At 62.6% G+C, this 21,189-nt stretch overlaps 1 protein-coding gene across 1 annotated transcript in view; it reads left to right on the top strand.

Moving 5' to 3' along the window:
- Positions 1-21,136, top strand: part of LOC119108074 (protein-methionine sulfoxide oxidase mical3a) — a 42,235-nt gene extending 21,099 nt beyond the window's left edge. The window contains exons 14-31 of the mRNA XM_037231654.1: positions 1,536-1,677; positions 2,482-2,612; positions 3,019-3,216; positions 5,011-5,177; positions 6,001-6,202; positions 9,404-10,162; positions 10,538-10,595; positions 11,073-11,203; positions 11,561-11,968; positions 12,738-12,875; positions 13,135-13,309; positions 13,587-13,729; positions 16,862-16,958; positions 17,437-17,542; positions 18,129-18,241; positions 18,756-18,926; positions 19,302-19,416; positions 21,052-21,136. Coding sequence (XP_037087549.1) covers positions 1,536-1,677; positions 2,482-2,612; positions 3,019-3,216; positions 5,011-5,177; positions 6,001-6,202; positions 9,404-10,162; positions 10,538-10,595; positions 11,073-11,203; positions 11,561-11,968; positions 12,738-12,875; positions 13,135-13,309; positions 13,587-13,729; positions 16,862-16,958; positions 17,437-17,542; positions 18,129-18,241; positions 18,756-18,926; positions 19,302-19,416; positions 21,052-21,136 — 3,339 coding nt within the window. The remainder of the gene's footprint in view (positions 1-1,535; positions 1,678-2,481; positions 2,613-3,018; positions 3,217-5,010; positions 5,178-6,000; positions 6,203-9,403; positions 10,163-10,537; positions 10,596-11,072; positions 11,204-11,560; positions 11,969-12,737; positions 12,876-13,134; positions 13,310-13,586; positions 13,730-16,861; positions 16,959-17,436; positions 17,543-18,128; positions 18,242-18,755; positions 18,927-19,301; positions 19,417-21,051) is intronic.
- The last annotated feature ends 53 nt before the right edge of the window (positions 21,137-21,189 follow it).

Here is a 21,189-nt window from a genome sequence, read left to right as displayed (position 1 = left end):
ATGCAGGGTCGAGTGGCATGACTCATAATGTCGTGAATGGGCCTAATCCTCCAGCGAACACCCCGCGGAATAATGCATTGCTGCGAGACCCGCGGAATACGGCGGTGTAATAAATTGTTACGAGGTCGCGTGCGCCGGGCTAGTTCACGAACCGCCGGCTGGGTGTGGTGGGTGAAAGTGACGTGATTACAGTCGTAAACCTGAGATTGCTTTTGGGTATTTTCAGGTTAATGAAAACCATTCAAAACAGCCTCTCGTGCAAACGCGCCAGTATTCGATTAAGATCAGAGCGCAGTGGGAGAGCCCGAAAGCCCTGGTCGAGCCCCTTGTGGGGTCCCCGGTCACTGCAGAACTGCCTGCGGTTGGGACGCGTGCACTATCGAGTCAGCTCAGAGGCGAAACAGTCGCCGTTACATCGACTGACATACAACCACCACAGGAAAGCGGGGACCGACGGGCGCTGCCTGCCTTCCCCATGGTCACCGCCCTACCGTTCAGACACAGCCACACGGGCCGACTGTCCGACGTCTTCCCATGTGGCCCTCCCAGGTCACTGCGGGCCAAGCTAGCGTGCACGGGGCCTCGCGCACGCGCGCGCGGCTGCGCCAGCCGGGGCTTGGGGGTTGACTGGCGCGCGGTCTGGAGCGCTCCCCCCGCGCACGCGGTAGCCTTATTGGGACTGGCCAGCCGTCAGCTCCCATTGGCCAAGACAGCGATAAGGCGCCGCAGGGCGGGCTGCTCGAGTGGCCTCTCGGCGGTCCGCTATCAGGCGAGGCGACCGGCTTTGTTTAGAGTGTGCCGGCCGCGCCGCGCTAATCCCGACAAGGACATGATGCATGCGCGCTGAGATCGCCTGAGAAGTGGTATGTAGGGAGGGCGGGGGGGAGGGGGGGAGTTGATAGCGACGCCATTATGTGTGAGAAGCCCGCACGCATACCCGCACCCCACCGTCACTTTGCGGTGTGCACAACTGTATGTGATTGCTTTTGACTGAGCCTGACACCACTTATACCATCTCTGCGTCTTTCGAGTGACCAGAGTCACTGTGGGAGATATTGACGGTTTGTTGCATGCGATGGAGAAGATGTGACGCTTCTGGCGGCCGCCGAGTCGCGGGTGTATGCCTTAGTAGTCCGCCGCGACCTGTTATTAACGAACTGACTTTCCGTGCTGCGATGTGGCAGAGCATTGCCGAGGTGCGTTTGTTCACGTACGTGTGTGCGATTTCGCTGTATATATGCCCCCAGCTGCGAGGCTTTATAGTGCTTCGGCTGCTCGGCAATCATCAGTGTGACGCATGATCAGCCGTGCGATGGCGTTAGACTACCACGTACCGCGGCAGCACGTGTGGACTAGCTCGTAGCGCTGGGAACGCCAACCACCTGTATTCCCTTGTGCTGTGTGTGTGTGCATGCTGGCATCCGTTTCAGCCGTTTCAGCCGCTTTAGCCGGCGGGCTCTACGCCTTTGGTCAGACGCCGCAGGTAGTCGTAACGCGCGTCCGCTAACCCGCCCCCCTCCCCGCGACGCCGCCAGGAGAAGACGGACGCCGGCGCGACGGAGGCCTGCCACTTCTGCGGCGAGCGCGTCTACCTGGTGGAGCGTATGTCGGCAGAGGCCAAGTTCTTCCACCACAACTGCTTCCGCTGCGAGTACTGCGGCGCCGTGCTCAAGATGAGTGAGTGGCTGCACCGACCGGTGACCTCTGGGTGGAGACCCGCCCCTCACGCGTGATGGCCTTCGCCTCCGACGGTGTCCTGACCACACGCGCTGGTGGCCGGCGGCGCGAGAGTCGATCGGGCTCCGTCTCCCACCTGTTAAGATGGTTACGTTGTGCCCAGAGCCGGCGCGGTGGGAGGTCTGTGTATCCCGGCAGGCCTGAGGTGGAGCGCGGAGGCTGATGTCGGTCTCGTGTCGGCCGGCGCTGCCGTGCGGCGTCCTGTGTGGTGTCTCGTGTATGGTGTGTCTTATGCACCCCGTGCTCCTCCCATGTCGTGTGCTTCATGCGCGTTGTGTGACGCCGTTTATATATATATATATATATATATATATATATATATATATATATATATATATATATATATATATACAGTGTGTGTGTGTATCAAATACCTACCTTGCTGCTGAAAGGTAAAAAGGCCGTAGTGCCATTTTATCTGGTGGTTCTTAAGCGTTTTTGCCTTTGGACGGCAGTCTTGTCTCATGTCCTGCGTGAGACAGGAGGGAAATAAGACATCAGTACCGCGTGCCCCATGTCTTGTCGCTCGTCCTTTTTCCATCGAGTCTTCTGTCACATGTTTCACGATCCATATCGTGTGGCCCGTGTCCCGCGCTACTTATCACCTGTCCCGCGTCCCTCGTCCCGCGTCTGTTGTCCCGCGTCTCTTGTCCCGCCTCCCGCGTTTGTTGTCCCGTGTCCCGTATCCTGTGTGCCGTGTGCCGGGACGGCCGCCGCCCCGTCTGACCGGCCCGCCCTCCCCAGTGAACTACGCATACGACCAGGACTCGGCCCGCTTCTTCTGCATGCCCCACTTCGGCCTACACTCGCTGGTCAAGTACAAGTACCAGCGCAAGGGCGCCCCGGAGGAGCCCGCCGACGCGCCCGACAAGCCGGTGAGGCTGGCACGCGGCGCTGGCGGGGCCGTGACGCACGGGACGGGCTGACGACCGCCTGCTCCGCTCCGGGCGGAATGCTCACAAGACTGATGCGTGGCGTTGGTGTGGGTAGCTGATGACCGTGTGGAGGGTGTTGGCGGTGATGTTGCAGTCGCTCTGGCGGTTTGATGTGTGTATAGCGGCGTGTTGGTGTATTGCCATTTCGCAGTCGGCTCCTCACAAGGCAGTGGTGCCCAACACGGTGTACAAGTTCTAAATCTCCTGTTCTGTCCCCCTCCGCTGCCTAAGGACAAGCTACAAGCGGTCCCCACCAACCCACAGCGCCCTAAGCTTAGACTTAGCCGCGTGCCCTGAGCCGGCGGGTTGGGAGCCACCGAGTGATTGACATACGCCGCCTGTGCAGCAGACGCTGTCGGTGGCGCCGGCGTCGGCGGCGCTGCGCGGCGCCACGCCTGAGCGGGCCGAGTTCGAGAACAGCGTGGTGGTGCAGTCCGAGGAGGAGGGCCTCTCCGAGATGGACGAGGATGAGTGGACCGACCACAACTTCGGCATGTCGGCCTGCCGAGCTCACCAGCGAGGACGTACTCGACGAGGAGGACAGGTCAGAGGGCGCGGGGTCGGCGCAGAGATCACAGGACGGGTCAGCCGAGTCCAACTGGAGAACAGGGCAGAGGGCGTGGGGCGGCGCAGAGCTCACGGGACGGGTCAGCCGAGTCCAACTGGAGGACAGGGCAGAGGCCATGGCACGGGGAGCAAAGGCCGCCGGACGGGCGAGAAGACCGGGTAGAAGTGGTGAACGAGGTCGTGAGAGCAAGACTGGGCAGAGGTCATGGGACTGTGCTGAGGCACAGGCCATGTGAGGGGCCACTAGGGGGTCGAAATGGCTGGGTAAAGCTCACTGGACAACAGGCGCAGGATGGATACACTGTAATGGACACTGAGGGTCATCAGGCTTGGATTTTACGTGCACGGAAACGGGGACATACGAGTAAGCGTCCAGGAGCGTGAGTAATAGTGGCTGCTCGGTGGGCGGTGGGGGGACTGGTGAGGGAACAGTGTGGCCATGGTAAGGGAACAGTGTGGCCAGGGAAGACAGTCTGGCGCCGGCTTATGACGTCCAAGTCCGCTCGCACATTCATTATGTAAGGTTTGGGATGAACTCCTTTTGGCTGTGGTTGATTCTCAAAAGACAGCGCAGGACGTGCTGTTGGAAAAGTGGTTGCTTATATGGTTTGGCGAAAATGTGAAGAGGCAAATTTGCACATTGTGAACTGTCAGCTTCATGTCGAATCAGCTCACCTTCTCACACTGCCCGGAGGAGCGCTTGCCGCCATTCGTGCATGGTGCGCCACCAGCGCCGAACCGCTGTAGTGGGCGTCGCCCCGGCCGCCGTTCCCCAGACCACCCACTCCTGCCCTCATTCTCCAGCCCACCCACGGCTCCCCACTCCAGACCACCCACCTCTCCCCACCCACTCTCCAGACCACCCACTGCTCGCCACTCTCCAGACGGCCCACCCCTCCCCGCTCACTCTCCAGACCACCCACTGCCCCCCACTCTCCAGACCACCCAGCCCTCCCCGCTCACTCTTCAGACCACCCACTGCCCCCCGCTCTCCAGACCACCCACCCTCCCACTCACTCTCCAGACCACCCACCCCTCCCCACTCACTCTCCAGACCACCCACTGCCCCCCGCTCTCCGGACCACCCACTCCTCCCACTCATTCTCCAGCCCACCCACTGCTCCCTACTCTCCAGACCACCCACCTCTTCCAGCTGTCCAGCCATACCTTTCCGCTCTCCAGACCACCCACCCTTCAATATGCTCAGGGCGATAAAAACCGAGTTGGGCTTGTGGTCGTCATACTCTCGCAGTGTGCGGTGGGAAGAGGTGGTTTTATGTAGGCTGCGTATTGGGCATACATATGCCACCCATGGCCATCTGTTGCATGGAACCGACAGACCCCTATGCCAGCGGTGTGGTGCCGTTTTCACTGTCCACCATGTTATTGTATCGTGTCCGTGCCTCATCGAAGAACGGCGATGCTTCGTCCCTGACGGTTAGCGATGTGCCCGGGGACAGTTCTTCCTTTCTTGATTCCAAACAACTGTTTTCGTTCTTAAAAGATATTGATTTTCAAGTCATTTTCACACCATACTAATTAAGTAAAAGCATCGTTATGGGCGCAAAATGACCATTGCAGTCGACGCGCCCGAAAACACCAATGAACAACAACCACCCACCCTTCCACACTCTACAGACCAACCACCCCTCCACACTCTCCATACCGCTCCCCGCTCTCCAGACGACCCATAGACCACGGACACCTCCGCGCTCTTCAGATCACCCGCCCCTCCACGCCACCGCCGCTCACCGTTGTCCGCCCCCGGCAGCGACGAGAACGACCTGTCGTCGTCCGGCGACGACGAGTACGAGGCGCCGCTGGACGAGGACGAGGCGCTGCGGCTGGCCGAACGCTGGCGGCGCCGGCACTCGCAGGACGCGCTGGACGAGCCCAGCGACCTGTACGAGTCGGACGGCGTGGACCGCGACGGAGACGGTACGCTGCCGGGTCGGGGCACGACTCGGGAGGCCCCCGTGGCCGTGCCAGTCCGAGGGCGCTGGTACATGGGCCAGCGGGACCACGGGGACCGCATCTGAGTTCTGGGTACGGGAGAGGGAAAAGCGGCAGATGGATGCTGTGAACGTTTGCTCTGCCCATGTTGGATCTCGTTGCAGCTCGACTCGGGGCGCGTGGCGCCGAAACATCCGTCGTTTTGCCGCACGCCTGATGAGCGGACAGGTGGCTGGTGCTGTGGAGGTGACACGGTGATGTTCGAAGTTGGCTGGCTCTGGTGGCTGTCAGCCGCCGCCCCGCCCAGCTGCGCCCACCGGGGAGTCGCGGCGTGTGGTCTGACCGGGCACCCCTCTGACGTCAGCCGCTGCCCCGCCCAGCTGCGCCCACCGGGGAGTCGCGGCGCGTGGTCTGACCGGGCACCCCTCTGACGTGACCCCAGACTCGGACACGGCCACGGACACGGACGCGGTCTGACCGGGCACCCCTCTGACGTGACCTCAGACTCGGACACGGCCACGGACACGGACGCGGTCTGACCGGGCACCCCTCTGACGTGACCCCAGACTCGGACACGGCCACGGACGCGGTCTCACCGAGCACCCCTCTGACGTGACCCCAGACTCGGACACGGCCACGGACAAGGACGCGGTCTGACCGGGCACCCCTCTGACGTGACCTCAGACTCGGACACGGCCACGGACACGGACGCGGTCTGACCTGGCACCCCTCTGACGTGACCCCAGACTCGGACACGGCCACGGACACGGACGCGGTCTGACCTGGCACCCCTCTGACGTGACCCCAGACTCGGACACGGCCACGGACACGGACGCGGTCTGATCTGGCACCCCTCTGACCTGGCCCTAGATTCGGACACGGCCACGCAGTCGGAGACGGAGGACGACGCGTCGGCCCGGCAACGGCGCCAGCAGGAGCTGCACCTGGCCGAGGACGTGCTCAAGTCACGCAACCGCAGTAGCAAGCATGGCGACACCAGCGATACCGAGGTGGGCACACCGCCGCGGCTGAGGAAGGGGGAGGGGGGAGCGGCCGGACGGAAACACCAGTGGCACGGAGGTGGGCGCACCGCCGCGGCTGAGGAGAGGGGGGGGAGGGAGGCGGACGGAATCACCAGTGACACGGATGTGGGCACACCGCCGCGGCTGAGGAAAGCGGAGGGGGGGGGGGGGGGGCGGACGGAATCACCAGTGACGCGGAGGTGGGCACGCCGTCGCGGCTGAGGAGGGAGGGGAGAGGGGGCCGCCGGACAGCATCACCAGCGACATAGATGTGGGCACACCGCCACGGCACGCAAAAGCGGCTGAGGAGAGAGGGGGAAGGCGGACGGGATCACCAGCGACGTGGAGGTAGGCAGACCATTGCGGCGCTCGCCAATGTGGCCGGGGAGGGAAGGGGGTGCTCGGACAGAATCGGGAAATTAAGTTTTTGTTGTATGCTCAGGTTCGGAAGAGATCTGCACGATGGAGCAATAGTCACCGGTTTCTAGTGTTAGTCGGAGCATGCTACGTCCAGGTATGAGGGCTGGTTTTGGGTTTGGGCTCTCCCACACGTCGCGAGGACCCAAACTTTGGGCACATGTTTTGTTCACTCAGTACTTGATCGCACCGGGCGTATTTAAACATGGGAACAGCAGCGATGTGTGCTGATGAATAACAAGGTCGTGGCTGTCATGATAGTCGGGTGTGATCCCGAAGTCGGGCAAGAGCAGCCGCTTCAGGTGATTTGGCCACTTTGTCCCTCGCACATTCGTGTTAATCTCATATTCGTGGAATTATTCAGATATTCGCGGACGCTGGCCACGGACGCTGTATATCTCTAAGAGGAAGAGAGAGAGAGAGAGGAGAGAGAGGAGAGAGAGGAGAGACGAGAGAGAGAGAGAGAGAGAGAGAGAGAGAGAGAGAGAGGAGAGGAGAGAGGAGAGGAGAGAGGAGAGGAGGACGAGGGAGGAGAGAGAGAGAGGAGAGAGAGGGCGAGGGAGGGAGAGGAGAGGGAGAGGGAGAGGAGAGGGAGAGGGAGAGGAGAGGGGAAGAGGAGAGGGAGAGGGAGAGGGACGGGAGAGGGAGAGGAGAGGGAGAGGGAGACGGGAGGAGAGGGAGAGGGGAGAGGGAGAGGGAGAGGGAGAGGGAGAGGGAGAGGGAGGAGGGATGAGGGAGGAGAGGAGAGGGAGAGGGAGAGGGAGAGGGAGAGGGAGGGAGAGGAGAGGAAGGGAGAGGGAGAGGGAGAGAGAGAGAGAGAGAGGGAGGGGGGGGGGGGCGCTGACAGTTCGGGAATCTCCATTTGGAGAAACTGTAGATCGGCATCAGGCCTTTGACCGGGACATTAGCAGCACAGGTAATGAAGGGAGTGCTTTGGCAAATGTGATGGAGAGCCTCGCTCAGTACGGACATGCTCGTAATTGGCCAGCTCATGTTTCACTTACGTTTCTTGGTAGCCTTTCAGAGGTGTCCGGTCTTTGGACTACATTAGGGTGAACACAAATTGCGAGTCTTCAGGAGCTGTAGCGTTGCCAGTGCACGCAACAAGCCTTTGAGAGACAATTATCTGCTGCTGCGCCCCGTTTCAGGCCCGTGGACGTGGTGCCCCGGAAGCTAGCGCCCCCGCGTCTGCCCTCGACGAGCCACGTTCGTCCCCATTGGCTAGGTCGGGTCCCCTGGCGTCATCTGCGCACCGCCGCGTGGTCGAACCCCCCGCGACTCCCTGCGCGCCCAAGACCGCCGGAGAGGCGCCTGACCGTGGTGCTGAGCACCGTCCCCAGACGTCGACCTCGGAGGCGGCCGCTCAGGCTGCCGCTGCTTCGGCGACGAGCTCCTCCCCGAGGCGTCCGTGCGAGAACGGGATCCCTCGGGCGCAGGGTGACCGCTGCTCCGCCGCGCCCGCCGAACACAGCCCGCCGGTGGAGCGTCTCGAGACAGACGCGGTGCCCTCCCGGACCCAGTCGCCATCGGGAAACACGGGACGGACGCGCCACCCGGCTCCACGTGAAACTGTGGAAGGACAGTCTAGCCCGTCGCCTACCGTTCAGATCGCCAGCGCGTCCCCTATAACCGACGGGGCGCCCTCTGAAGCCACTCGCACGCCCTTCGAGGCGACTGCGCCGCGCCCCGAGCCCACATGCCCGCCCGCCGGCACGTCCGAGGACCGCCGGCGACCGCCGGCGCCTCCGCCGCCGCCCGAGCCGGCACCGGAGCGACCGGAGGGCACCCCGGAGGGTGGGCGGCCGCCGTCACCGCCCCTGCCGCCCGGGCCGGCACCGGAGCGGCCGGAGGCCACCCCGGCGAGCGGGCCGCCCCCGCCGCCCGGGCCGGCACCGGAGCGGCCGGAGGCCACCCCGGAGGGCGGGCGGCCGCCGCTGCCGCCACGCTCGCCGCGCCGCACCGAGCGGCGCCGGCGCGGCTGCTGCGTCGTCCAATGACTGGCCGCCGCGCCGGCCACAGTAGGTGCCCGTGTGCCGCGTGCTCACCCGTGGTCGCGTGCCGTGCGCTAACCGCTTCTGATAACCGCCTGCGGATGCCCGAGCTCCGACCCGTAGTCAGGCGAGCCGAAGCTGGCGCACGGCTCCGTATAGACCGAGGCGCTCTGTTGTCGGCTGCTGGGGACGGCGCAGCGGCGCTGACGCTGGCGGAGGGCACGGCGGCGGCCGCCGCTGGTCCGAGGGCGACCGCGGAGGGTCATGCGGGATGACCCGTATTGGTGCGGCCAACAGGGGCGTGGCTCCGGCAGTAACGCGCGTGGAAACACCCGTATCGACTAGTGCATGGGCTGCGACTGCATGGTGTTCAAATCTTTCCGACGGATTTGGCCGATCCTAAACCCGTCTGATTCTTAACTGAGTGAAGGTGTAAATCGGAGAAGTCTGGGCGAACGAATGCCCGTCAAAAGTGTGGATTTGTCAGCGATCTACTGTGGTCATTTAGGTAGGCAAACTAATGTCACCCGCGATGTGAGCTCGCGTTCCTTACATGCGGAACAAAAACGTTGAGATTTTAACACACCATCCTGCGCCATCGCCTTTCTGGTATTACCTTTCTTCAGTCTTTGTAAAGATGTTGTCAAAGTCCTTTTATGCGGACAATTTGTTGTGACCTCTATTCCAAATCAGTCATTTACATCGCACGCGAGGCTGAGATCTATGCTGCGGTCCTGTGCCGACGTTTGACCCCACGTTGCTAACGCTTGCCTCGCCGCAGACGTCCTCCGACTCGGACTCGTCCTCGGAGACATCCTCGGAGGACGAGGACGCCACCGAGGTGGCCACCGACTCGGAGTTTGACGACGCGCCTGTGTCGGCGTCGCTGCCGCTGCCGACGATCGTCATCGAAAACTCGGCTGTCAGCGACGCCGCGTCGCCGCCGGTGACGCCCGAGCCCGGCCGGCGGCCGGAGCCGATCGGCGCCGAGCAGCAGAGCGGCGGCACACCGGACCCGGCGGCGGCGGCGGCGGCGGCGCCGGTGCCAGTGCCGGCGCGGGCACCGGGCGGGCCTGCCCGCACCGCCGCCAAACCCAAGCCCAAGCCCACCGCTGCGGAGGGCACCAAACAGGTGCCGGCCAAGGTCAGGGCCAAGACGATCGAGAACACCAACGCACGCCCGCGCGCCGCCGCGCCCCAGAAGCAGCCAGAGCCGAAGCCGGCGGCCGTAGAGGAGGAAGAGGAGGAAGACTCGGTGGCGAAAATAATCCGCGAGGCGCGCAAAAGCGCGCTGCCGCACCGGCCCTACCTGATCCAGCGCACTGAGTCAAGCGAGGCAATCGCCTGGAAGAGCTCGCTGGAGCTGAAGCGCAAATACCTGACGGAGCAGGCGGCGCCGTACGCGCCCAGCAAGTCGCAGTCGACCACCGACCTCGACAGCCGCGTCAAAACCTTCATGAGCCGCATCTCGGAGACGCAGAAGCTGCTGGGCGCGCGGCCGGCGGCGGCGCCGGCCGCGCCGCGGCCTCCCGCGGGCGCCGTGCGACAGACGCTCGGCTCACCGTCGGCAGCGTATTCGAGCCGGCTGGCGGGCCGGCCGGCCGGCGCGACGCCGTCTCCGTCGTCGCCGCCGCCGCCGCCGCCTCGCTCGCCTCTCGACGCTGTCGCCAGCCCCCTGCTGAACGCGCGCGCTGAGCCGCCGCCCGCGCCGTTCGCGCCGCTCGCCTCGCCTGCCGCCGAACCACAGGCGATGGAAGTGGACAGTGCGGAGACACCGCTGCCGGCTGCCGCCGCCGCGCCGCCGCCGGGTGACGTGGCGAGTCCGGAGGGTGGGGCCTCGCCGGAGCGGGCGCCGCGGCCGGCGGAGCAGGCCCCGGCGCTGGCGGACGACGCCGCGCCGCCGCTGGCCGGCCAGGACTCGGCCGAGGTGGAGGAGAGTCTGACGGACGTCTCGGCGGTTGAGTCGCCCAGCGGTGAGGCGCGCGCCGCCGCCGCCGCTGCCGCCGCCACCGCTGCCACCACCGCCGCCACCACCGCTGCCGCTACCGCCGCCGCCGCGGCGCTGGCCGAGGCCAGTGTGCATTCGTCGCTGAGCTCGGGCGGCACGGAGGGTCCGGACAGCCGGCTGGCCAGTCTGGACGAGCCGGACGAGCCGCCGCCGCCGCCACCGCCGCAATCGCCGCCGCCGGAGTCGCCACCGCCGGAGCCCGTCCGGCGAACTGCGACAGAAGAGAGTCCCATCGCGGAGTCGGTGTCAGAGCCTGTAGCCGAATCTGAGGAGCCTGTAGTGAAACTTGTGCCGAAGACCAATCAGCCCGAGCCATCGAATCAGGACGGTGCGTTCTTGCCTGGCCTGGCTGCCGAACCGAAGCCGGCGCCGAGGTCGCCGAGTGTTCCCGGCGGGCTGGAGGTGCCTATGCAGGTCGCGGCGGCCGCCCAGGCCGCGGTAGACAGGTTGGAGCCGGCCCCGAAGCTGGATGACACGCGGGCTGACTTTGACGCCCTGCTGGAGAACCTGGACGTCACCGTGCTGCAGGGCAAGTTCGACGGCCTGTGCGAGGAGCCGCCAGCCGCGCCGCCGGTCGGGACGCGTCAGACTCCCCCCGACAGCCGCACGGCTGCGGCTGTGCCGGTAACGACAGTCGGCGGCGAGCAGAGCGGGGAATTTGGAGCCGGACAAGTCAAGCCCGATGTCCAGGCATCGGCCGTCGAGGCGTCGCCGGACGGCAAGAGCGGGGCAGAGCCGGCCGGACTCGCGCCTGACGCCTCGTCGCCGCTGCCGCCGCCGGCCGGCAGCTCGGCCATCGACGTGACGCGCCTGATCCACGAGAACCGCACGCTGCTCTCGCAGATCCGGCGGCGGCGCTCGAGCGGCTCGCCGGCGCCGGGCGGCGGCGAGCCGGCGCACCGACCAGCGGCGGCGCCGGCGGCCGAGCAGCCCGACTCGCTCGACTCGCCGGCCGAGTCGGCGGCGCGCGACGCCACCGAGCTGGACCTGTCCGACTGGGCGCACGAGTCGGAGGTGGGCAGCGTGGCCGACGTACCGCGCCACTTCCAGATCGACGACCGCTTCGTGACGAAGCGGCGCGGCGGCGGCGCGTGCGCCGAGCGTGCCAACCTGGCCACGCTCAGCGACTTCGAGGACGTGCCCGACCTGCCTGAGGACTCGCCCAGCGAGCCGGCCGCGCCGCCCGCGCGCGATGAGCTCGACGAGCTGGATTTCGCCGACAACAGTGCCAGCGGCGAGGAGGGCGGCGGCGCGGCCGCCGAACCACTGCCGCCGATCAGAAACCTCGGTCACTGTGAGTACGTGTTCCCGGAGGAGATGGCGGCCGGCACCGGTGGCGTCGGCCCGGCGCTGTCGTCCGCACCGCCGGTGTCGGAGCCGGAGCTGAAGCCGGAGCTGAAGCCGGAGCTGAGGCCGGAGCTGAGGCCGGAGCTGAAGCCGGAGTCGGAGCCAGTGCCAGTGTTACCTGCCGTCGCTGGACGGGAGGAGCGGCGGGAGCCTCGCCGGCGGCTGACCGACACGAGCAGCAGGGCTGAGACGAAGACGACCGTGCGTCCGGGCGCCGCCACAGCCGCTGCCGTCGTCGCCAGGAGCGCGGCCAAGGCGCCGGAGCGGCAGCAGGAGAAGAGGCGCTCGGCAGCCGAGGCGCTGGCCGAGAGCAAGTCCAAGTACATCAAGAGCTCGGGCGATACCAAGGCGGCGGCGGCGGCCACGAAGCCTGCCACGGCCGTCAGTACGGCGGCCACCGGCGCTGCCACAAACCGAAGACGGGAGGGAAGCAGGTCGTCGTCGGGCGTCGGCGCTCAGAAGCCCACCAAAGACAGCAGCGTCGCCGGCAAGGTGGTGACGTACAGGAACCGTGCAGTGACGAAGAACGGGCCCGAGCGGAACTCGATGCCGGCGGTGGCGGCCGGCCCCCGGCTGGCGGCGGCGGCGGCCCTGAACCGGGCGCAACCGGCGAGCGGCGGGCGGCGGCCGCTCTCCGTCGGGCCCGCCACCACCGCCGTCGGTCTGACGCGCGTGCCGGCGGCGACTACGGCGACCCCCGCCGCGCGCCCCCGCGCCGCCCGCTCACGCCGGCATCCGTGTGTCGCCGATCGTCGAGCAGGCGAGCGCGCGCTTGCTGCTGCAGCGCAGCCCCACCGACTCGGCGATCGTGGTGGGGCAGCGGCCGGCCGGCGCGCGCGCCCAGCAGGGCAGCGTAGTGCGTGACCTGGTGCTGAGTCGCGTCAAGTCGCCCCGACCGGCAGCTGCGTAAGCGGCTCTCATCGCCTGCGCTGGCCAGCCGCGCGCCGCCGCCGCCGCCGCCGCTGACGGCGCCGCCCGAGACGCCGCCGGCGCCGCGGCGGCGCCCGTCGGCCGGCGCCGCGCTGCCGGCCGGCCCGCCGCCGCCCAAGCCGCCGCGCGACCCGGCCGCCGCGCTGGCGCTGTTCTCGCCGACGTCGCCGCCGGCGCGGCCGGGCGCGCTGCGCGCGGCGCTCAGCCGCAGCACGCCGAGCGTGCTGGAGCGGGCGGCGGTGGCGGCGTCGGACGCGGCCAGCCCCGACCTCTCGAGCAGCCGCTCACTGTCGCGTAGCCCCGAGCGGCCCGGGCCCGAGGGACGCTCGGACACGGGCAGCGCCGGCCACGACACCAAGAAGAAGCGCGAGCGGCGCAAGAGCATCATCCAGGCCATCTCGGGTGAGCTGGGCTGCCCGAGCGCTGGGGCTTGGTATCGGTGAATGGTTTTCATACCTCGTCATCTAAATGTATGGTGGCAACTTGTAGACCGGTAACTATTATCTAAGCTATCATGAAGGAAGGCACGGTCAGCTATTGTCACAAAGTTGCTGACCGCACATATTGCATATTCCCCGTGACGGGATATTTTTGCGTAGGAGCCACGAGCGCGGTCACTGCGTTTCTGGTTGTGATCTCGCTGCAAGCGGTGACAAAGCGCGCGCGCCGCCGCCGGCAGACATCTTCAAATCGGGGGACAAGAAGGAGAAGCCGTCCAGCCCGCCGCCCGAGCGCGTGCTGTCGGCCAGCCCGCCGCGAACGCCGTTCGTCAAGGCCAACTCTGTCCGGGACAAGCTCGGCCTCCGGCTGAAGAAGGTCAAGGTCAGTGGTGTGGACGCCGCGCCCGATGGCTGACGTCCACTGTGGTGCCGGCGCCGTGGCCGATGGATGACGTCACACCGCGGCCGTGGCTGGCGCGTGTTGTGCGTTAGGTCAGTCACGGCAAGGGTGCGTCCGCGAACACAAGCGTGTGTGCGTTGTGCGTGTTTGCGATGTCCACTTGAACACAGAGCATCGGCTTGCGCGGCGGTGATGTCTTGACTGCCGTCGGTCATGCTCTTCCGATTGCACCAGGCCAGACACGGGGCTAGAGCTGACACTTTTGAGGCAGTAAGTGTGCAACTCCCAGGGTTAAAGAGCCCGCATGCCATAACTGGGCATTGCGGGCTACAATGCGGTTTTAGCGTGATTTCTGTAGGCATAATTTACAAACTTGCGTTTTTCCGTCACAAAGATACGTTGATATAACTACCTAGCCACGTTGGTAACAAATGCTGAAGAGAAAGAAGTTTTTTTGTACTAGAAATAGTGAAATGTGAAGTTATGTTTATTTTTAGAGTTCCCCGGTCATGCGATGAGTCATTTTAAGCAAATGATCCATGGCACATCCTATAGCTTCAAGAACAGGCTACCATGGCTAAGAACTTTGCTACCTACATTAAGCTATGAAAACTGAACTACGTATTTGGAGAGGATGCAGTGCCCACGCGAGCAGTATAGCTTACAGTTCAGTTAGGGTCTACATAGGGTTTGCCCAACCACCAATTGCCACCCGACGCCTGGAGTGAACTGAAAGCATGACCCTGCATTGAATAATAAAATATGAGTGCCAAATTCATGACAGCTACCACCAATTCAGTCATCTTTATCTCAGACCGTATCTGCTAACTATGCAACTTATATATAGCAGAACTTTCTGCTGTATGTATACGCTGTTCCGGTATTGAGCCACGAGGAAAACACCAAGTGCCAAATAATGTATCCAGTTTCGAAGCAGAAGCATTCAGGGACGGGTTCGGTGCACGGAGGTTGGCAAGGCTAGCCAGTGTTCCAGCTGTTCAAGGCGTTTGGGGAAGGCTCTTTTTTGGCTACTCCAGCTTTGGTGGGCAATTATTCTACAGTCGCTGGGCAGCTTGGCGACAGTCTTCGCCATATATTGTGGAAAATGGGAGTCCGCCGGCCGGTAGTCGAACCCGCGGCTCTGGAATGTCGATCCAGCATGCAAACCGCTACACCGCCAGGGTCCAATGAATGGCACCGATGTTCTGCACTATTGGGTGAGTAATTTGTTCTAACCGCCACCCATTAACGGGCGGCTAGGAGCGCTCCTCTCACTATCCCAGGAGCACAGCGAACCTCGCGCTAGTACCACAAATACTAAGCAAGTCGTGGCACTGTCTGCTAAGAGGTGGAAAGTAAAACACAAAATGAAATGACGAGGTTTCAAAGCTCAACAGCAGGTTATGTTAGTCCCTAGTAGAAATAAGCACGGAAGGTGAAATAGTGGCCGTAGCCAAATGCAATGGCTAGAGGCAGCATGCGACCGGCCGCATATGCCCGCCCAGGAAGGTGATTCACACGGTATTAGTAATAGAACATTCGAGCGGGCCTGGAAAGACAGTTTTCTGGTCCGATATAAAACAGTATAATATTGCTATGCTGGAAAGCAGCAAGCGAATTCTGTCCCTCAAAAGCTGGAAGCCGAGATACAGTCTTCCATGAGCACTAACATCCCCAGCTCGAAGAAACATAAACTGTTCAACGACCTTGAAGGCACGTTCAGAGACGACCACGTGGCGTGTGCACGAGCCCGTCTTGCTAGTCACGTGTGGATGAACAACCAGCTGTTCATGTGCAAAGTATGAAGTCATTCATAGCGCCCTCGACTTTCACCAAATGCCATGTTGTTGCCGTGAGTCGGTTTTTGGCTCACCATGTGGCATGAAGCTGCTTCGTTGATACTGGGATTGGTTAGTGTTCCATTTACACCTATAATGAAGGCATTTGTTGTATAAACCCAGCACGAATAGAACGGTTTTTGTAGTGACACTGAGCCTCGGTACTGGACGCGGGCGAGGGCAGGGCAATTATCCATCATTCAGATACTCCTGTTTATCAAATTGGAAAGGTCATACGGTGGTGCCTATTGATCAGGGATAGTGCTATTCTGGATTTTTTTTCCATGGCATGTGTTCTTGTTTGGGGCTCTCCATTTTTTAGTGTCTTTCTTGCTGAAGCTGAAAACTTGACTTGTTGGGGCACCTGTGGGCTTTGGATGACCCTTGTTTATGGTGGGCACCTTCTACCTTTCTCTTCTAACCTTACCTTACCTTGCCTTATATATTGGACTTATCAGTCATCACATAAGCCCAGGTGAATATAAATCTGGTCATATTTGCACATACTAATACTGGTTTCAGTTAAGTTATCTTCCTTATAAGGTCTGGAATGTTGGCTCCTTTTCAAAAGCCTTCTGCCCAGGGCTTCTGAAGGATTAAGAAGATTTTGTCTCAAGTCATGAGCCAAGGGGATGTTGTCTGAGCCCAATAGGCCTTCATGCCCTGGTCCTTTCATAGGCACTGCAAAATGATGCAGCACCCCAGGCCTTGAAACAAAGAAAACATAACAGGTTTTCTCAGTTGGTTTGTAAAAAGACATATCTGAAGGATTCATATTATTATATTTGTAGTTTCATGTTTGCAGATGAAAATGTTAGTAAATTTGCAGCCCCTTGTTTTAGGCTCATCAGTATGATGAGGTGTATGCACCTTGAGTGAAACAGGCTTATCAGTGTTGGCCATGAAAATACAGCTAAAGGATTGTACGTTTTGAGTTTCTTATGGAGTAGTTTGCCACTAATAGTATTTGGCAGAGTTTCTGTACCTGGATTGATAAGCTTGGCATTCCTATGTTTTTTGTGGAAAATTGCTCTGCAGGGTGGGGAAGATTGGAATTGTGTGTGGGGTTTCAAAATGTCAAAAAGGAAGAGCTGTAGCCTCTACTTTCAGTGAAAGTCTGTCTAGCCTCTGAAACGGTTTCGTGAATGTTTATTAATCACGTGATCCCGCCGTCGTCGGCCCTATTTCCCACGTGATCCCGCCGTCGTCGGCCTTATTTCCCACGTGACCCCGCCGTCGTCGGCGGGCACCCTGTGACGTGCCGTACGTCGTCCAGGACCGGAAGTCGGATGGCGGTGGTGCGGCGGCGGCGACTCGGGAGCCGGAGGAGGGACGGACGCCCGGCCCGGACCCGGCCGTCACGCAGAGCCCAGGTCTGTCGCCCGCGCCGGCGCCCGCTGTGACGGGGGGGGGGGGGCGCAGGGTGCCGCGCCTAGACGCGCAGGGTGCCGCGCCTATGGCACATAGGATGGATCTCCTTACAGGCTGACCAGAGTATTTGGATTCTGTTAGGCACCTTAATGTATGTCAAAAACGTGGACATTCGGTTAAATAATGCTGTTGGAGCGTGGTGTCGTGTTTTATGCGCGCCTTAACTCTTGAATTAGAATACCTTTCGTTAATGAGATAGTGGAGAGCTAAAGTGAGTGGAGCACGTCATTCGTTTGTTTGGCTAATAGTTCACGTTATTGATCTGGTTAATGTCTATCTTCTGATGAGATGCTACAGTCAAGATCGCTGAGAATGTCTGGGGAGCCTCGTCTGGCTTCCTTAGTGCCTGCCAAATGCCGCAATATCTTTGGGTCTCGTCTGCCCGGCCGCCTCTGACGAAGGTGTTTGTCCGCCGGCCAGACTCGTCGCTCGACTGCTCGCAGTACAGCGAGGTGACGTCGCCTCAGGGCACGCTCAGCCGCCGCTCCAAGACGAGCCGCGCCGCCAAACACGCCGAGATGCGCCGGTACGCACCCAGCCGCCGGAGCACGGGGCCGACGGGCCGGCCAGAGCTCCTGGCTGAATGCGTGCTGGACATGGAATTGGCGGTGTGTGGTCCAAGTGACTGTTCCCGAACGGCTGGATCGACCTCTGCCCCGCCAGCCAGTCACTGACCCTTCCCCACCCCCTGACGCCGTCTGACGAGGCTGGGTCGGCTGTGGTCGGGCCGCGACAGCTGGCCTGGCCTGACCTCTGCCCCGCCAGCCAGCCACTGACCCTCCCCCACCCCCTGACGCCACCTGACGAGGCTGGGTCGGCTGTGGTCGGGCCGCGACAGCTGGCCTGGACTGACCTCCGCCCCGCCAGCCAGCCACTGACCCTCCCCCACCCCCTGACGCCGTCTGACGCGGCCGAGTCGGCTGTGGTCGGGCCGCGACAGCTGACCTGGCCTGACCTCTGCCCCGCCAGCCAGCCACTGACCCTCCCCCACCCCCTGACGCCGCCTGACGCGGCCGAGTCGGCTGTGGTCGAGCCTCGACAGCTGCTGCCGCGCCGCCGGCGGCGGTGATGTCCCGAGCCCCGCCCTGACGGTGGTGACGTGTGCGTGGCAGGCTGCAACGGGCGCAGGAGCTGCAGCGCGAGCTGGACGAGGTGGAGGTGCGCCAGCGCGACCTGGAGCGGCGCGGCGTGGCCGTCGAGAAGGCCATCAGGGGAGAGGGGCAGGGTGAGTACTCGGCTCCTCTGCTCCTGCTGTCCTCTGTTGGGCGGGCCTAGTCTTGCCGCTGATGGCTGCATGAACCCACCTAACTGCTTAGTTGCGATCGGTTTTCACAATCGTAGCGTTGCGGCAGGGTGTGCTGCTTGCAAACGTGCATGCATCATTGCAATATACTTGCATTGTCATGACGCCGCCGAGAGCGTAGAATTGGTGACTATGGAACACGTCTGAAGCGAAATGGATGCTTTCTAGTAAGTCTAGCTAGACGCAGTTTGTGTGTGACGCCCAGTGACTAATGGCCTGCACTCCGAAGAGTGAACGGAGCGGCGGGCGCCTCTGAGCAGGTTGGGCGGCCATAGTCGGTGAACAGACTTGGATCTTTGTTGTTGGCACCGCGCCTAGGTGACCCGCGTGCCGCCCCACCCCTCACTAACCTGGCGTGCCAGCCTCGGTGGCCCGCGTGCCGCCGGCCGGTCCGCGTGTGCGCGTGCGGTGTCACTAACGCGCGGCGCGCGCGCAGCCGCCGGAGACGACGAGGCGGCCCTGATGCACGAGTGGTTCGACCTGGTGCACGAGCGCAGTCTGTTGGTGCGGCGCGACCAGCTGCTGCAGCTGCAGGTGCGCGAGCTCGAGCTGGAGGACCGCCACGACCGACTGCAGCTGGAGCTGCGCGAGCGCATGGCGACGCGCGGTAAGGAGGCGGCCCGCGGCCCACGGCGGGCCGGCGGGCTGGAGGCCGGAGCGCGCTCGTCGCGGTAGCGGCGTGGGGGCGCTGCCGCGTCTGGTCTGATTGGCTGCGGGTGGCGCGGCGATGAACGTTGTGTCGGACGCAGCTAACAGGTCGAACGACGTTCAGAACGCACCTGCCTTTCAGTCGCGCACTGTTGCTGGTAGTCTGCGGTTCTCTGGTGATGGTCGCACGTAACAGTGTGGTGCGTGCGCGCGTGTGTCGCGCACCGCTCCGCACCTCGGCAGGCCGATGCGTGACCCAGTAGCGCTGTGTGCTGCTCCCGCGCCGGGCCTGAGCGGCGCGGCGGCGCGCTGACCCGTCCCCTCCGGCCGGCAGACTCGCAGAAAACGCCCGGCGACATTGACCGCGAGCGCGAAGTGGTGACGGCGCTGCTGGAGATCGCCGAGCAGCGGCGCGCCCTGCGCCGCGCGATGGACGACGAGCAGGAGAGGTACGCGGCGGCGACCGACCGGCGCCAGTGGCAGCTGGTGACGCGGGCCCGCGGGCCCTGCCGCCGCCGCCGCCGCCGCCCAGCGCCGCTTGCGATGTCGAGGCGCGCGCTGGCCGCCCGCGTGCTGCTGGCGCTGACCGCCGTGCTGGCGCTGCACTGGCTGCGCCTTTTCGAGCCCTGGACCTTTGAGCTGTTTGTGTGAAGGGTGGTGGGGGGCAGTGCGGGTGGTGACGACGCGGTTGTTGTTTGTCTGTGATAAGGCTCTTTGTGTGGGGGCTGGGGAAGCGGGGTGGGAGAGAGCGTGGTGACGCATTTTCCCGTGGCAGAGCTGTTTGTCTGAGGGATGGGGGTAGGGAGTGTGGATGATGACGACGCTTGTTCGTTGGCAGAGATGTTTGAGGGGTGGTGGGAGGGTGCTGACTTGCGCGAGTATTTGGCATGTGGCACGTGTTGATGTGCTGATTTTTGTTGAGGCATTACATGCTTACGACTTCTGAATGTTTTTGTTGCTGTTTTTTGGCAGATTTATGTTATCTTAGGTATCATGGCTTTTGGAAGCTGCTGTGTCATGACAGTGTGATCTGCTGGTTGGGCTAACGGAGATCCCTGGCCCCTCCTGTATTTCGATGACGTATGACAGTGACATCTCCCATTCAGAATTGTTGTCAAGTTTTTTTTTCTCAGACGTAGCAGCTGTTATCATACACTTGCCTTCCAGCCCTCTGCTTTTCCAGAAATTTTGTATTGTGCTAGATATTGTCTAGTCTTGCAGCCTGCTAGGAGATGTACCTGATGGCCCGATGTTTTCGGCACATCAAATTAGGAAATGAATTATATTTTTCTGGGAGGAAAATGTGGTAGTTGGTATTACATGCGCATCGATGAGAAGCTGTGGTTGTTTTGGGGTCCGTCATTTTATTTTTTGTAGAATGCTGTTAGGTACTTGTCCTTTTCTCTGGCGGCCAGCCACATCAGTCAGGAATGGCCAGTTTCATTGTTTGCAGATTTATTGTATTGCCATGATTGAACTAGCGCAGCTTGTCCGTGGTCTCGAAGTCCATTGCAACATGGCGGAGCGAGCAAAGCCTGTGATCCATTTGCTGACGAAAACCGAGATATAAAGCTTCTCGTTATTGACTAATATGCTGAGGTGCGCCAGTGCATTAACCCTGAAATTCATACAGATGCATTTCGCAAACGGATTGTGGATTAACTAACTGCAACATTGTACATACGGTTAAACGCAATTACGTAATTTCGCAAGGGCTGCCGTATTTTCGACATTGGAGCCTGCATCCTGCCTTGTTACGTGTGAGGTAGTCGTCTGTATGTGAGCCGATTGACTGGGCGTCAGGGGTCCGCGATTGTGGCGGGTCCCAGCTGACCCCCGCCCGGGCAGCGTCCGTTTCCCGTAACCCGCATCCTCGCCAGGACGTGTGCCCCGCCGGCGTGACGGGAGCGGCCCTGACAGCGGTGGCGGGTGTGCTAACGGCGACCCTCCGCAGGCGGCGGCGGCGCGCCACGCGGCGCCCATTGGTCGTAACGCCCGCTGCCTGTACTAAGCTTGGCGGGCGTGGCGGCAGCGGCGGCGGCGGCGGCGGGCGCGGTCTGACGCCGCACTAACGCCTGTTGCAGACTGCGCGCCGAGTGCGAGTCGGCCGAGAGTCGGCGCCTGCCGCTGGCCGCCTCGGCCGCCGGACCGGCCGAGTCCACCGTGTAGTGCGCCGGACCGGACCGGACCGCGCCGCGCCGGACAGGACCGCCGGCGACGGG

Source organism: Pollicipes pollicipes, unplaced genomic scaffold, assembly GCF_011947565.3.
Source record: "Pollicipes pollicipes isolate AB1234 unplaced genomic scaffold, Ppol_2.1 Scaffold_6686;HRSCAF=7923_pilon_pilon_pilon, whole genome shotgun sequence".
Lineage (NCBI taxonomy): Eukaryota > Metazoa > Arthropoda > Thecostraca > Pollicipedomorpha > Pollicipedidae > Pollicipes > Pollicipes pollicipes.
This window is presented reverse-complemented; position numbering and strand designations above follow the sequence as displayed.